An 18,085-nucleotide genomic window follows, 5' to 3' on the forward strand; every position below is an offset into this window, starting at 1 on the left:
TTAAAGTCCCAGTCTGGAAGCTGGACTTCACTCTCAAGCATGTTCCACACTTCCTGTTATATTTCTTGGAAAGTAAGAAGATGCTGAGTTACCACCTGGATTGTTGCTGTTCCTCACTTGTGGGAAACCTGTCAGCCCCTGGGGTGAAAGGAGTTTGACCTTTGTGTATTGTGTTGAAGTAAATGTCCAGTTGCTGGTATGCTGGTGTTTGAGCCACCTAGTCAAAATCAGTTTCCAGGTTTCCTCATGGCGGCTCATGGGAAAGTGAGATAAATCTCTTTCCTACTGTATGAATCTGATCCTTAGATGAGCCATGGTTACAGGTAATGGTACTGATGCACCCAAATCAACATAATTGAAAGAAGACTCAGATCCCATTGAACTGAATGCCCTTTAGCAGGCTTTACTTTTCCTGGATTCACAGACATTATGTACAGTGTTAGCAGTTGCAAAGATGATGAGTGCTGAGATATCAATAAAATTGTATTGCAGCTTAAATTATATATATTTAATTAGCAATCACAATGTAAAATTATTCTAAAGTCATAAAACAAGATGAAGCTGGCACTGGTTAATTCAAGGAACCCCTAATATAAATGTTCAGCCTTGATTCATTACCTTTGACAATGACTGCTAAATTATCTAACTTTTACTGGCTCAACATTATATTACCAAACTGTGGAACCAGAAGCAATATCACTGTAAATTCAAGTTAGGTATAATTTTGTTAAAGGGGGACCAAAAATGTACAACTTTCAGGACTAGCGGCAGCATTTGGATTTGATGAAAACAATTATACCTGGATTGAAAATGTAAGACTATTTTTTATCAGTTGAAATAATTATGACTACTAATTTGTTAAGGTGCATTTTAATATACTTACCAAAACCATGGACTATAAGAAATTGGGAACAAACAGTAGGGAACAGAGTATACTATTATTGTGATATACTGAATAATCACTGATGTTTCCAGAATGGCTGACTGTTGAAAATTCACATGCCCTAATTCAGAGCTTCTTTGGCTCCACTGGAGCTCTAATGCATATTCAGAATCCACATCTTCTCTAGAGTTTCCCTGTTGGCAGCAAGAGTTGGAATTGTGTGTATGAAGACATAGTGTGAGTTCAAAGCTGCTGCTATCACAAATGAAGTGAATGTGTAAGTCCATGCTATCCAGGGTCTTTGTTTGTATATATACAGTGTTGGATCTCTGTGATTTAGTGGAAGTTTTGCCTTTAGGGAACCCTTTCGATATCACATTGTCTATGATTCTTACCAAAGAGTATTAATTCAGTCCTCTAGCTTGCAAAGACTTTCTTCTGGTCCTCCTTTGTTGTGATTTTGCTGTTTCATATTGTTTTGATTGATTTACGGCATTTTATTGTGCTCTACTATATATTTGAGGCATAGGAGCCAACTCCAGGGGGCCATGGGTGCTTGGGCACCCGCAATAATATAATTGTGGGGGCCAGGCACCCACAGAGTCAATGAGTGAAGCCAGCAGGCGGCAGCAGTGCTGCCTCCAAGAGAGAGACAGCCCGCCAGTCAGTGTGGTGTGCCCCTGAGAGAGAAGCTGTTCAGCTCCACTCTCCGCACCCAACGAGTGTGACACCCATTTCCAGGGGGAAGGGCTTGGACATGGAGGCAGAGTCTCTCTGCCTCCGAGTCTGAGTCCCTTCCCACAGAAAAGGGTGGCTCACTGGCTGTGGAGAGGAGGGGGAAGAGGAACCTCTGCTGCCACCAGCTGCCACATTGCAGTTATGCACTGTCACAAGCACATGCCTGCCCATAGTGTGTGTGATGTCACATGCACTATATGAAAGCATGTGTGTGTGATGTCGGTGTGATGTCGAACATCCGTCTTATGGTGGCAGGCACCCACAATCCTGAGGGTGAGATGGCACTCCTGATTTGAGGGTTTCATTGTGCTGTTCACCGCTTAAGGGGCATTTGCGCCAAAAAGCAGTATATTAACAGCAGTAATGATAATCATAGTGTGATAAGTTTCCAAGGAATCACAGTGTGGCAAACTAATGTTGCTGAAGAGCATCTCAGTGGGCAGTATACTCTTTCACAGAGTAATACTTATTTTTATTAAATTATTTTAAAAATAATTTGCATTCTGCCTTTCATTTCATTAAGAAATACTACTAGCAAGCATCATTTGGACTACTTGGCTAATGTGGCCTTGTGCAATTGCTGTCTCGGACTTGCAAAATAAAGAGGTGATATTCAGTACAAAGGAATATTGACCAGTCTCTTTCTTCCTTTTGCACACATTGGTGTGAAAGGTGTTAGTCTGTGCCAAGTTAGTCCACAACAACATGTTGAGCTAAGGCTGCAGTCCTGTGTATACTGACCATGCCGATACTTAAAACATGTATAGGATTGTGATATTAAGTGTATAGCAGCATTGAGAGAAAATGAATGCAGTTGGTATGTTGCCAGTTGCTTGATTTATAATGAGTCTGTAAGGGGATGACAGCTATGACTGATGATGATGCCAGCAGAGTGGAATGGGATGTCAGAAGAAGACAGACTCTTTTTTTAGAATTTGCTAGTTAAGACTGCTAGGTGTGTGTCTCAGGGATGGGGAGGAAGGGAGAAGGAGGAAGCCAGGTGTATAAGTACTGGCTGTCTGAAATTTCTGAGCTCAAAGGGATCTATTTGCTTGCATGTACGATCATTTGTGTACAAATATATGCTTTGCTTCTGTGTTTATAATGCTTTTCATTTCTGCTGAATTCTTGTTAAAAATAACTCACTCTGTTCATCCTTCAAGCACAGTCAAAATATTTTATCTTGTACATTACAGGGTAACTGAGGTGAGTAGCTAGCTGTTTCAGTTGAGGGATTCCCATATAAATTTGGGACATTTCAACTTCTCAAAATAAAATTCATTCTCACTATAATCACACTACTGGGCCATGGCTAGTAAGCCTCCACCTTTGAAATCAGTTGAATTCATTCACTCATTCAATATAACTTTTGCAGTATAATCTCTCTAAACTAAAAGAAAGAAAGAAAGAAAGAAAGAAAGAAAGAAAGAAAGAAAGAAAGAAAGAAAAGGATTTATGCTACATCTTCTATAATTTTATTGCAGTAGACTTCAATGCTGAAATTTCCCCTCAGATTAGTTTTATTAGCACAATGATGAAATTGATATTTCTTTTTCTGTAGCCTACTGTGAATACATTTTGTTTTGAATCAGAAGTTTGAAAGGTTTGACAGTAACAGATTCACGGAAGGGAACAATTTCAGTGAATTGTAACCAAAATTGTCAGGTGGGCCCCCAAATGTGTTTTGCACATTGCTTTCTTAAAGGCCACTTAAATGAGGAGTGGGAAACCTCAAGCCTATGGGACAAATGTGGCCCCTGAGCTATTTCTATCTGACCCTTGGAATTCTCCCCACACCATATGTCTCACAAACCCTTCTTCACATCCCAAGTATTTTGCCTGGATGGAATGTGTCTTTGAACCATGACAATGCCTCTAGCTTGGTACAACCTTTGCTCTGCCCAGTTTTACCAGATGGAGGGGGATGGCATTCCTGATAGGGATGACTCCCCCTACTAGAGACAGGCAGGGTTTTCAACTTGCAACATCCTCTGCCTCCAGCAGGGGAAGGTTTGGTCTTTGTGTCTCTCTCTGTGTGAGAGAGAAATGCTTGCTTGAGTGCTTGTTTTCAGTGGGTTTTCCCTTTGTCTAGTCCTCTCCTTCATCCTGTTTGCTAGAACATCTTTCTGAGTGAGTTTTTTCACTGGGTTCTCTTGTTGACTGCCCCTCCCTTCTTCATTTCTCCTTCATTCTTTTCATGTTCTCTCCCCTGTTGTCTGGAGAAGGGAAGAGTGTAGGGGGCAGCTGAAATCTGACCTAATGGCCAGGCAGGCACAGGAGGAGCCCACAGAGGCGACAGGGCCAGGAGCTTGCGTTTCCCGCCCTTTTCTGAAAAAGGTGGGAACACCATTTGGTTTCCACAACTCAGCATATCTTCAGGAGGCCCCAACAGCTCCTAGAGACGTGATTGCTGCACCTGTTGTTCTAGTGGCTTTCACGTTCTCTGTGCTCTCTCCCTGCTCTGAGTGGCTGAATTATAACTGTGCCTTTGGGTCCCAGCGCTAATTGGGAGACTTGAGCAGCAGCTGCAGTGTCCTCAGTCACATTCCTGCCCTTTCACTGCATCTGCATGCAGGATGACTTTGCCTTAGCAGGGCAGCCTCTCTCCTCGAGATGTTGGCAAAGTGGAGGAGGCCTGTACATTTGGAGATCCCAGGTAAGCAGCCTTGGGTGAGTCTTCAGGTTCTTCATCAGAACAGGCAGGGGAGAGTATGAGGAAACCCCTCCTCTGGTTCTGATACATTCCTTAGTTCAGGAAATTTTCCAAAATTGCTTTTTGGATGAAGGGGTTTATCTCCTCAGAGATTAATGATTCCCTCAGGGGAGGGGGGTTGCACTCAGACGAACTTCATCACCATAAGAGTAAACACAAGTACAAACGGCCCACATGCATGCATAGGGGAAAGAGGGGCTATTCCCCAGATAAAGCTGGATACTCTCCCTCCTCCCCCTCACACCCAGGGGCCCAAGAGTCCTTTCTGGATGGCCCTCCCTTGACACCAAAATGGACTAAGATGGCACCTGCTTGAGGGTTGAGGTGTTATTCCGCTCTGCTACTCAGTCTGGAGAGATGGGGTGACTTCTCCCCTCTGGAGAGGATGTTGCAAGTTGAAGACCCTGCCTGTCTCCGGTAGGGGGAGTCAATCCTAACAAGAATGTCATGTGTCCCTCCTCCAATCTCTAAACTGAAATTCACGCTAAGAAAAAAATCTGTTTTCCCCTCTCAGAACACCTACCACGGGCATATGACACTTGGATGGCTAGAAATCTGTCACTTAGACTGAAAAAATATTCCCCACCCCTGCCTTCAACCATAGTGTTATAGTTTGAGTACCTAGAGTACTTGCTCTCCTCCTTATTATTGAAAATAGTTGCAGATGGAGAAAAAGAGGTAAACCCTAAGTCATTTTTTAAAAAATGTCTCCATCATTTCATAGGAAAGGGAGCATAGCCATGTAAGAAAGTACCTCCTTCATTCTGCCAGGAAAGTGTTGACTTGGATTATCATGTTTATGTTCTTGTGAGTGTTATATTGTGTATTTATGTAGTTTCACACTCTTTATAAGGGAAACACAGTATATAAACATTTTAATAATAAATGAAACGAGTATTGGTTTTACTGCATGTAGATTGTCATGTGTGACTGTGGTTTTCGAGGGTATATGTGCCACAAGGAAAGCAGCTCTGAGTAGGTGCCACCTTAAAAAAGAAAAGAAAAAAAGAAATCCTGGATTCACAGTGCAACAACTGGAAACCAATCTCAATTTTGGGAGGTCAGACTCCCAGTGTTTGAATGCTGTCAGCTAGCAGCACTGAGGCTTTTGAATTAGTTGGAGGTTCAGCTGGCAGGAGAACTTCACACTTTCCTATTTCCACCTTTCCCAAAAATTATTGTATGAAAATGACATGTCACTCCAGGAACAAGCAAATGCAGATGTCCCATGTTCAGAAATGGCAATTAAGAGTTTCAAGGAAGGTTCTGAGTTTGAAGGTGGCAAACAACATTTTTTCATTAGTTTCTGCTCTTTGGTTGAAAGTGGGTGGGGGTTTTTTGAGCCTTTCTTTTGTCATGCTTTAGTGTAAACTTACCACATTGGATCACTTTTTGTATAATATTTATTTAATAACATTGAAATTGTACAGTTTAAGAGATTCTTTTCCTTATGCTTTGAGGTCTACATTTGGAATCCCCCCTCTATGCTTTTGCTGCTACTATTAATCTGTTCATTTGCATTTTAGTAGTTGGATAAACTAGTTTTATAGCTGCTTTTTGTAAGCCACTTTGAGCAACTCTATGGAGGGGGAAAGTGATGTGTAGTTTTTTAAAAAAACTAATTTATTTTTGTTTTACCACTCTACAGAGGGCCTCTTTTAGGGACGAACATCTGAAAAATAAAGTGGGGAGGGACTACAACTATAAGGATACAATAGAAATGTCTTCCAGCAGACTTTGGATATCTGAAGGTGTCTTCAGAGTTTATGGTCAGTGGAAGTGGGGCATAGTCTCAGCTTAGTAGTAGAACACATACTTTACACGCAGGAAGGACTCAGGTTCAAACCCCAGTAATTCCAGGTAGTGTTGTCCGAAATGTTAGAGAGCTGTTGCCAGGCAGCAGCATAAACACTCCAGGGCAGGATCACCAATGGTCTAACTCAATATAAGGGACTTTCATATGAGGGTAGATATAAGAGACCAAGATGTGCATGACTAGGATTATACATTTTGGTCTTCATGCAGTCAGTTTCATGTATGCATAGAGGTGAAGTAGATGGAACTGTATATTTGTAGAGCTGTTTGCCAGAGTTCCCAGTCACATGGATAGAGTCCTAGCAACAGACATGAAACTGAATGTGTGCAGGTCAGGAGCATGAATAGTCGTAGCAATCCTACTTTCTTCACCTCTTCATGCATTCAAGATTTTGCCTGCCCAGTCCATCCGCCATGAATGCACAAGAACAGAGAGGTTCAAAATTCACATCTTGCTGCCTCCAAGCCTCATACTCCATCGTAGATTGCATAAACAGCTTCTACTAACTCAAGCAGAAGCTTAAATAAATAAATCCTTTAGCTTGAGAAGAAAATTAGTACAGGATCAAGGAACTATGAATGCCAAGGAACAAGCTATGCATTATTTTTTTTAAAAAAAACATTTTACTATGTCCTGTGGCAAAATAAATAATACAGCCTAATTTCATGTACTGCTGCTGGTGAACATAAGTTATGGATGTGTGAGACCTAACAGGGGGCATGCAGAGGACATCACCTCCCACACAACGCTCAGGGAATTAAGAGTATTGACTCTACCTTCAAGTAACTATTCAACTCGGTCCAAGACTTGAGTTTGATTTTAAAATCTGCCGTGATGTGTGAATGGCAATTAGGCAGAAAACAAGTGTAACTCACCATAATCACAAAGTAACTTGAAAATGAATTATTTGGGTAGATTGCCAAGGGAAGTTTGACTTTGTTCAGGGCCCACTTGCCAATTTATTTATTTTTGCCCTTTGTGCCACTCTACTGCTGGAAACCTGACTGTGCACATAAAACATTACATTGAAAACCATATTAAGTATTGCAAAGTTCTCCAATCACTTGTTGCAACCCTTAAGTGGCTTATTTAAAACAAAACAAAACCCTTGCTCTGCAGTGCTAGAATAGGCAATCACAAAATTGTATTATACTGGCATTTAGACTGGTGAATCACTGTGGTTCCACTCTGTTTTCCTTCCTGATGAGTTCACCCCACCCCTGCTACCCCATTCTTTCTTATTCTGCTTCTGCATGAAGGTGCAAACTTTTAAGAAAAAAATCCCTACTAAATTTCTTTCCCCCACTTAAATTTTTACAAGAGGATCGGAGCATGCTGCCTTTTACATTTATTTGCTTAGAACCATTGCTGGGACTTTCATGAAGAGTGGGCTTTAAAATGGGTATCTGGTGAATGTCAGAAACCGGAAACAGAGCTAGAATTGAAGGGGAACCTGGGTAGCAGGACAAACCAGACAACAAGCCAGGATCCAGGACTGAAGAGCAAGCAGAATGCTGACCAAAAGGCAGGGTCAGGACAAGCCAGGAGCCAACCCAGTCAGATGGGTGGCATACTACTACTACAGATTAATAATAATAATAATAATAATAATAATAATAATTACAAGACACACTGGATCTTAGGTACACTTTCTTACCTGAGTAACTTTCAACTAGAAAATGAAGTCCTTTTTACCCCTATGTGCCCAGGAGGAACTAATGGCCAGGAAGTTTCTTCCCTGAGAGACTACAGTTATGATGTTCACCACATAGGGCAGAGGTCAGTTTAATCCTGTATACATTGGCATTTACATAATTTCTTTGAAATGTGGACAGTATGTACTCCTTGCCAAAGGAAGCATACATACCCAATTTCATTATGAAAAGGCATATGCAGGAAGAGGCAATCTTTCAAATAGCTTCAAAAAATTTTTTACATTTTTTCTGTGTTCCTTCCCTCAGTATCAAGTCAATCCTTAGTCAACCATTTCTTTTCAGTGCACCACTTTGAGACAGTTAGGATTTTGGTTGCTGTTCAAAGATTGTGGACAGAGGTGGACAGAGTATACATCATATCTCTGTCCACAGAGGTGGACAGAGTATACATCATATCTCAAATAAGCTAACAAGATATTCCAATAGAACAGCCAATCATATTATTTAAATAAGACTAATTTTCCTGGTCTTAATAATACAGTATGCGATATACTTTAACATCAGGGCTTTTCCTGGCTCTAAGGAAAATTTCATATCACTTCTAAAAGCAATCAGTTCATTCTAGCTAGATTGGGTAAAATCAGCTTAACAGCCATTACAGCTTTACAGCAATCTCAAGTAATGAGACACCCTCAGTACCTCTAATATGTACAGATAACTTGGCTTGTGTCCAAAGTGGAGGCAGAATGGGACGTGTATACCTGCATTACAAAGTTTCCAATACATAGATTCATGATTTCTGCTCAAGTGCCGTAGAGACTGAATAATTGCTTTCATCCATTCACCATGTTTGGAACCACATGGATACTTAACTATGATGACCACTTTAAAAATGACTGCATGGTAGGTGATGATTATTGTGTATGGCTGGTTGATTAATTTTGTTCTAAACTAATGTTTTTGTTTTGCAACCTGCTTTGGGACCTTATGGTGGTGAGTGAACATGCAAGTGAGGAGTGGGTTTGTTCCATGGGGCCTCTTTTAAAAGACTCACTCTGTATTAGCCATGTTATGGAAGAGAGCCATATTTGAAATCCAGGAGAGCAACTTCCAGTCTGTATAGACAATACAGTGGTGCCTCGCAAGACGAAATTAATTCGTTCCGCAAGTTTTTTCTTCTTGCGAGTTTTTCGTCTTGCGAAGCATGGTTTCCCATAGGAATGCATTGGAAATCAATCAATGCATTCCTATGGAGACCGTCCGGGGACAGAGGGGAAGCGCCGCGGGCCTTCCCCTCTGTCCCCGGACCTGTTTTAAAGCAAGGGAAGGGGCAGCGGGGAGAATCGCTTCTCCCCGTTGCCGCGCCTTGGTTCAAAAGGGGTCCGGGGAGAGAGGGGAAGGCGCGCGGCGCTTCCCCTCTGTCCCCTCTTTTGAAGCAAGGGGCGGAGGGGAGAAGATCGCTTCTCCCCGCCGCCCCTTGCTTCAAAAGAGGTCCGGGGTGCGGGGGCAAGCTTCGTTTTGCGAAGCAAGCCCATAGGGAAATTCGTCTTGCAAAGCAACTCGAAAACGAAAAAACCTTTCGTCTTGCGAGTTTTTCGTCTCGCGAGGCGTTCGTCTTGCGGGGCACCACTGAGCTAGATGGATCAATGGTCTCAGTTAGCATATGGCAGGTCCCTCTGTTCCTATCTTTCTCCTAGTCATTTTCTTCATAAATCTCCACTGCATTTTTATAGCTATTGTTCGGTCAAATGTTCATCAAATATTTTATACCAATATTTTTCATCCAGTGATGTTTTGTTTTAGTGTTTGACATGCAACTGTTGATATTTCAGAATATTTGATGACATGTAGCAATATTTACCATTTTGCAGAATTTGATAGCTGATGTGGAATAGCATTTTGCATCTGTCATACGACATGCTAACAGATTCCATAAAATAGAAATTGTTTAAAGTACCAATATTTTTAATTCTTAGGTAGATTTGACATTCAAAATGTAGTAATAGGGAAATCTGGTGAATATCTGTTGGCCTGGTAGATATGAGGTTTTGGTCATTTCTTTGCTTGATCTCATTTTATCTCTTATCTACAATAGTTGGTAATAATAATGTTCAACTCTACCTTGGTTTGCAATTAAGCAGCATCTTCCTTGATGGTATCTTTCTTTTACTTGTTAGCAAGCTGCAGTGAGAATGAGGTCATGGTCTATTAAAGAGTTTATGCAATTAGATTGTTATGTCAGCAAGGGAAAATGGGTTACTTTATATTTTTATTCTTTCAGTAAATTACCATAAAATGATAAAGGGGTGCCAAGCACACATAGGTGTTTGACAGCCAAACAAATCTGGCATGATTATAGATAAGTCGTCCTCTTTTTAACACAGAGCCAAAACAGCTAAATATTTTCCACTGATTTTTGTCAGGGTTGCAATGGGCAAACATGATAGGAGAAAATAAATGTAACAAATGTGGTGGGGGGTATCAATCTCTATTTTTAAAAAATCATCTCTTTCTTCAAAATGTCATTTGGGCTACAAAGGAGCTCAGGGTGGCAAACAATGAAGTAGCAAAACAATACTGTACATTTTAAAAGTAGTATTATAATGGCTGGGTTATGAAGGCCACAAGTCCCTGTTCTTAATGCCTTAATGTCCTCTAATAGGCATTGCACACTGAACATCTTGTGGCGGGGGCAGTCAGATAGATGACTGTATAACGAAATTATGCAAACAGTGGATAAACATAATATTCACTAGTGATTTTACAAGCTGTGTACATATTTAGGGTCGTATCATAAAGAAGATGGCAAAAATCAGCACACAAAATGACCTAAAAACTGAGCTATCAATAATTGTGCCAATGTGCAAGTGCTGATGAGGCTCATATGGCACAGGAATAGAGTGGGCACCAATGCCAGCAATCCACACACATCCATTGCAATTAAAAAACCAAATCTGATTTCCATTGTTATGGCTCACAATTAGAAATTTAAGGAGGGGGGAGGAAAAGTTATTTCTTAAATGTCCTTTGTATAATTTTAGACATAATTCTTTCTGCAGCCTAGATTCCCTTCTCTTATGTGCAGTTGTTCCACCATATTCAAAATGATACAACCCCCTTTATTCATGCCATAATGATATGTTATTCCAATTCATTGCAAATCTTCCATAATCACATGCTGTTAAAAATCTTTGAAAATAACATCACTCTCTGCAGAGAGCATAAATTTAACTGAACTTCTGAATATGTTATATGTTTTTTAGGTAAATGCAAATGTGCATAGCTGATTCATTTAAATACTAATTCAAGGACATTTGACAAAATAAAGTTGCATTAATAATTGAAACACAGAAATCACAAGTCTCTTGCATTTTATTTGGAAGAGCCATGAACGGTTGGAGCAGACACTCAAATTGGACAGTCTGTATATTTTTTAAAAAATCTGTTTGTAGGATATTATATTTGTAGGATCTGTTTGTGAAATCTGTTTGTAGGATGTTATGTGGGAATTCAGCACTATGAAGCTCTGGCCAATGCAGGAACTGTTGGAAAAACGCCCTGGGGGTGCCTGCAAGCCCCCAGACTCTGAGCATCCTCCGGTATGCGCAGTTCTGGAAAAGGCATCTCCCTTCTCTTCCAGTGTGCTTCCTAGTGACATATATCATAATGATATATGCACACTAATCTTCTGGCTTAACACAGCAAGAAGAGCGAGACATCATAGATCTAATCTACTATTTATTTACACACTATGTACAGACAAAAGCATAATGGTGTCCGTTCTCTCCAGCTCTGAGAGAAGAAACAGGAACAAACAAAAGTGAAAGTACATTACAGCAAAAGAAATAAGACTGTCTTCCGTTTCCCACACTCTTCTCAGACAGGCATGTGATTTACAACAATCTCATCTGCAGCATCGGAGGAGTGAAATTGCTAACAGGAACTTGTGGGCTAAAGAAGCAAATGACACTATAAGGCATGAGCTACACCACTATAAAAATATCAATGTCATGTTATCTCTGTGATCTAATGTCTGAGCAACAATTTGTCAACAACCTGCCTCACTAATATTTCATTCCAATGAAGCCCCAAGGCTGTCTGATGTCAGAGATGGAAAACTCAAAGTGGTAAAATTAATAAATGAATAAATTGACAATTGTTTTCCATTTCCCAGTACTTCACAGTCTGTCACCTAAGGTGAACTTTGTCCTGCCAAATGCATGGGTGGCCTTGTCACAACCTCTGTCATACTGTTTCCCTTGCGATATTTCAATGCTATCCCATAAACAAAGATCTCTGGTTTGTGTACATTAGGAATATTAAAATACAGCACAAGACCATACAAATAGATCTCAGGGCAGTTCACACAATAAAAAGACAAGCAAAAACACAAAATACATAATAAAAACAAAAACAAAATAATAACCCCATCGCCCATCCCCTCCCAGAAAATGGATCCAGTTTCTGTTGCAGCTCTTGTTGCTTGAGGTGGTTGTTTTCTTTCTCCCTCTTCCTATCCCTTGTGTCTTTTGGGGCCTTCAGCCTTATTCAAATAGGCTTTGCCTCTTTCTTCTACAAAGCAGAATTCAAAGCTTTGCCATAATTTCAAACTGTTCTGTATCTTCTGATTACCCTACAAACAATGGACTGTGTTTCAAGATTGCTTAGATTCTGATTTTGGTAAATTCAGGCCAGGTCATCTTTAGATGCCATTTGATTCAACAGCAGGCTCAAGTGGCTGCAAGACACCAACATGTTCATGCAAAAAGGTTCATGTTCACAGCAATGAGCTGGAAGTAGCTGCATCCATTATCCTTGATCTGCCTTCTTTCCCCCTGCCTTGCTCTTGCCTCACTCCAGCCAGCCTTATTTGTTCTCAAGAACCTGTTTCCCAACCTGGCAGTAACTTGGTGAGTCAAAGGGTTATTCTTATAACTTGAAGCAGACTTTTACCCTAGGAAAATTGATTGTCTTATGAGGTTTCAGTTAGCTCATCATGAAGACAGCTCTCTGCTAGTTAATAATGTGAATAAATGTATTGAGCTACTACTCCATAATAGATGCAAGTGAAACCATCAGATTTTATTACTTACTTCCTTGGCAAGAAAACTGGATTCCCAAACGCGATTAATATCTTCATAGCAACAAGTAGGATGCATGAAAAATGTTCAGAATTAGACTTCACTGAAGGAATGAATTTAACATGGGCACATTTATTGCACCAGATCATTAGATATGCCACAATAGAAAACTTCAAATTGTGTCTGAAAGTCGTTTCGAGGTATTGAAGCCAGAAATCATTCTATTGTGTAAAATTCACTAATAGTCTAATTACCAGCACCTGGTGAATCGTTCGTATCAGATATTTTGGAATAACCTCCCATTTTGATTGAAGAAACCATGCAATCCATTTCTATTGAGGCAATGACGATACCTCCATATTCATTCCAAGGCACTGTGTGAAGGAAGGTTCATTACAAAGCAGAATGCAATCATCCCATTTGAAAAGGCATGTCAGCCTTCCAGAGAGACTGCAGTGCAAAGTGGCAGGCAACTGAATTTGATATTTGACAGCCATGAAAGAATATTTAAAAAGTGATTATTGGGCACTGAAATAGAGATATTCATCTACCTCAATGAAATCTTGAAAATCTGGCTGCTCTTAATCTTAAATGAATAGGGAATCCATTTCTCCTGTTGGCTTTAGAAATCTCAAACAATTGTTCTTTATTTGTTAAACCATGAATGGACCTCAGTGAGAGAGCTGTTTCTCAGCTTTCTCTAGGGTATCGTTAAAGGGTTGTGAGCAGTATCTAAGTCGTTCAGCACAGCTATGGATGAAATGTTCTGAAAATCTCAATGTTGAGTTTTATCCACATGGATTTATTTTCTAATATTTTAGTTACATATATCTGGTTATTTTCTGTTGTTTTATTATTGTGCTCCTGCTTTGGGACCAACTGGTGAAGGGTGGGTTTGAAATATTGAAAAGAAGCAAACACACCAATGTATCATGCCTTAACACGTCCATGGTAAACACAGGTTACTGTGTGTCAAGTGGAAGTTAACCATGTTATGTATGTGGAAATTCCATACTGTCTTCCCCAGTGGAAAGGGGAATCTTCCCACACATTTGCATCTGAGCATATGTGTCAGGAAGCAGAAGAGTAGTAAGTAGCTTACTATCCTGATCCATAGTTACCTCAATCACTAAGAAAAAGCAGCAGTCTGAGTGAGATGCTGGGAGGCAGGTCCAGGAGTGCCTCAGTTGCTTTTGTGCTTCAGTGCAGTAAGGACCCTGAACAGGGACAAGGGTGCTGGGTCGGAATTCAGCAGCAATAGATTCAGGACCACAGACAGTGTTCCTGCAGCTAAGAGCAGCCCAAAGGAAAGAGGATTGATTGTGCAATTTGGCACGGGAGCATTGGATCCCAACATAAGTAGGTCATATTTCAACATTCTATTTCGACTTGAACTTGTTGGTTTCTATTTCCCTCACTGAGCAGCAGATGCATGTCACAAGACATTGTTTACATTCCACAGTCCGAGTTACTGTTGGGTTCCCACGGGAATGGGAGACTGGATGTGACGTACACTGGTTTCCTGTTTTCTTTGTTCTGTCTCTCCATTGTCGAGAGAGAGTTGCCTCTCTGCTCTCGCAGAGGCAAGATGTACGTTTGTGTGTTCTCGGTATAGTTGAGAAATAAAGATTAGCAATGTAGCACTATACTGCCTCGTCCTTTCGTCTGCAGACTACACTCTGCTGAGCTGAAGATAAGACGAGCCATACCAGCTCCAGATGGGCCAGAGCTGGACAAATCTAACAGAACTTGCAAGACCAGTGGTGGTGGAATTACTGCATTTGGTGGCAGATATGGCAGGGCACTTGCACCTCTACTCCATAAAATAAAAGCCAGCGTTTTTGAGAAATGGAGTCACCTGGCCAGCACACTGTTTTAACTTACCGAGCTAAAAATGTCAGTTTTCAATGGCCTGCCCAAGCTCTGGGGCTATGATTATTTTCCCAAAAGTAACCAGTGCAGCCACAAGTATTAATTAATCCTCAAATAGAACATTCTGACTTAGATTAGTTGAGAATGTTATTTCAACAAGAAATAACACTTCAGAACTTCAGTGCTGAATTGAATACAAAAGTAAATGTCAAGACAATCCTTGCAGGCTGAGATAATGCATTCTCAAATCAAATCAAGCAGGAGGGGGGGAAACAGCATGCTACTTACTGTTCTGTTTCATTTCTAAATATCATACACAGTAATATTTTTTTTAAAATAAAGGTTATAGAATAAAATTATTGCTTTGTTGCTACATGTCTCTTGTTGATTACTTCAGCCAAAACCAGGCATATTGCATGCCCACATGGAAATGGAATGAAGAGATTCCCACCTCTTAATTTCTTAACCAGTAATTGCCATTCTTAATATTCAAATGATCCTTAACCCATGTGCACATAAAATTTTTTGTTAAAGAAAAATATATATTTAAAATCCAGTATAATTATTACATATGCAAACACCCCAGTAATAAATGCTTAATAAGCCAAATCCTGTACAGTACAACCTCTACTTGTGATCATAATCCGTTCCAGAGGCCCATCCACTTGGCGAAACCAGACACTAGTGGAGGTGCCATTGTGTCCGTGTGCATGCGGTGGCGGCACGTTTCTGCGCATGCGTAGAGTCGACAGCCACTTGTGAGCACAGGCAGATGGCAGAAGCCACTTCCATGCATGCACAAATCGCGGCAAACCCGGTGTTTACTTCCAGGTTTGCCGTGGTCGCAACTTAGAACATCTGCGAGAAGAGGTGGATGTAAGTCGAGGTTCCACTGTATTGTATATTTCAATGATAGCTGATCAAGTTTTGACACAAAGGTCTTCATCAGCAGCTCAATATAACATAAGCATAGTGAAAGCTATAAAGAATATAAATATTTGAAGGTCAGCACTTCTAGAATAAAAAATAAATCATATATTGAAAAGGCAACATACTAATACTGATCAATATGCTTTGACTCATAGATATAAAACTTTAGAGGAGGAAGGCAAAATGATTACTCTAAATCTCCATTATAAACAACTGTGCTATATAGGCTGACAGTTTTTGATAACCATTAATTAAAATTACCATAACATCTACCCAATTCATTGTGCTTTTTAGTCTCCAGGTGTGGACAAACTTAGCCAACACTTAATTAATTAATTAACAACAACAATTTTATTATTTATAGCCACTCATCTGGCTGGGTTTCCCCAGCCACTCTGGGCGGCTTACATAAATTGATATCCTAACTTTCTTCCTAAGGAAGCCAAGGGTGGCAAATACTTCAGTAATAAAAATACATTCAAAAATAAAAATTAAAATATTTTAAAACTGTAAAGAAACCCTAAAAGCAGTAAAACACCTGAAGCAAATTTAGGAACAAATTATAATAAAAAAAGTGTCTGGATAGGCTTGCTGATACAGACAATTTCAGCACTTTTGCTCTACTGTAGTTTGCAGACTGAAGCAGTTGTAGTGAATGTAGATCAAAGAAAGCAAACTCATCCTATGTTGTCAGACAAAGCAAGGTGCTAACTCTCATATGGCTCCTTTGCTTATTAGCTAATCCCCTCAGGGAAGCACTCTTCAGGCAGTCTCTCTCCCCCGCCCCCCAGTAGAAGTAGCAAAACAGGAAGGAACTCTCTAAATGAAATGGAATGAGATGTGATGAATTCACAGAAATGTTTCAGCTGAAATAGACACTCTGCTTCCCACAGCCGTACTTGCAGTCTTACTGTACCTGCCTTTATGTTCACAGGTTCTCATTTTTACTTTTCTTCTAGGGTGCTTCTAGATGAGAGGCTTAGTGCTCAGATTTTGCTGCTTTTATTGCTATCGGGTTTTTAATTATCCTTCTACACTGCCTGACCTATTTCCACTTATTTTTGTTCAAACTGTCTGTGTGAACCAGAACATGTGCAAGATTTGAGCTGTAACCTTTCTCATCCACTCAGAAAACTCTCTCTGGACCCACTTTTATATACAAAAAAGTGCATGTTTTAAGAGATGGGAGAACGGAGGGATGTTTGACACCTTGGCTTACTTCATCAGAAAACTCACACAAAAGTTGCACTTCCTGAAGCTGAAAATACATCCCCAGAAATGGTAGTAAATGGTAGTAAAATTTACACTCAAATTCTGGGACTGGCTATTACATTGTCTGAAAGCTTAAAAGAGAGAGAGAGGATAAAAAGTAAGAAACAATAAACTGTTGCCTGGAAGGACCTTTAGTGATCCCAATATTAATGAGATTGTAGAAACAGGGCAGCACAAATTACACCTTTGTATTCCAGCTGAAACACTCCTTCACATATTTAAGAATATAAAAAGAGCTCTGGCTAATGCCCCATCTAGACTAGCATCCTGTTCTCTCAGTGGCCAACCAGATCCCTGTGGGAAACTCACAAGCAGCACCTGAGCACTCTCCCTTCCTTGCAGTTTCCATTACTGCCTCCAACTGTAGAGGTAGAGGAGAACCATTATGCTAGCAGCCATTGAAAGCCTTCTCCATGAATTTATCTAGTCCTTTTTTAAAAGCCATTTCAATGGATGGCTTTTAAAGCCATGTAATACTTCTTTTATCTACTACAGAATTAACAAATTCCTCTAACTCAACAGTTAATACATACGGTGCAATAGCTGGAAGGAAAACCGTCTGTGGTTTTATTAAATAACCCCATATGAGGTACTGAACCAAATGTGAATAGTACTCAATAGGAACCTGAAATCATCTCATCAATAATTTTTGCAAAAATCAGACACATTATTGTAATCTCTCCAAAGTTCTATCTTTTGATAATATGGCAATTTTTTTTCTATATGTGTCTTGGATTAAAGCTGTCATAAGCAAAATAAATAAGCAAACTAATAAATGAGAACATTTTGGTTTCATAAAGACATCAGTATTAATATTAGGACCTTTCATTCTTCATTACTAAAACTGCTGCTCCAAAAATATATTATGCAATTACCATAACAGATCTCAAATGTATTGGAGTCATTAAATGACATCAGTTATTTAATATGCAAATATTTGAGAGAAATTTGGAAGAGTTGCACAGTAACCTTGTACTAGGCACAGTTGTTTTCTCTTTTTACTCCTTGATAAACCTAGTGTTTTCAGAAGTTAATCACATTTGAAAAAAGTAACTAGACACAAGCTGCTATTTCCTAACCTGCAATCAGTGTGGAAAAGAAGACATAATTATCATGTTAAAAGTT

At 40.0% G+C, this 18,085-nt stretch overlaps 1 protein-coding gene across 5 annotated transcripts in view; it reads left to right on the plus strand.

The window, feature by feature from the left end:
* KCNIP1 (potassium voltage-gated channel interacting protein 1) overlaps positions 1-18,085 on the plus strand; it is a 509,279-nt gene that overhangs the window by 209,310 nt on the left and 281,884 nt on the right. Inside the window, exon 1 of one of the 5 annotated variants that reach the window (XM_082213091.1) lies at positions 3,787-4,277. The exons of the other annotated variants lie outside the window; for them this stretch is intronic. Within the exon in view, the coding sequence (XP_082069217.1) occupies positions 4,235-4,277 (43 nt within the window). The 5' untranslated portion in view covers positions 3,787-4,234. Of the gene's footprint in view, positions 1-3,786; positions 4,278-18,085 lie in introns of those variants that run through there. 5 annotated transcript variants of the gene reach the window in all.

The sequence above is a fragment of the Podarcis vaucheri genome, assembly GCF_965113315.1.
Source record: "Podarcis vaucheri genome assembly, chromosome: 2".
In the NCBI taxonomy this organism is placed as follows: domain Eukaryota; kingdom Metazoa; phylum Chordata; class Lepidosauria; order Squamata; family Lacertidae; genus Podarcis; species Podarcis vaucheri.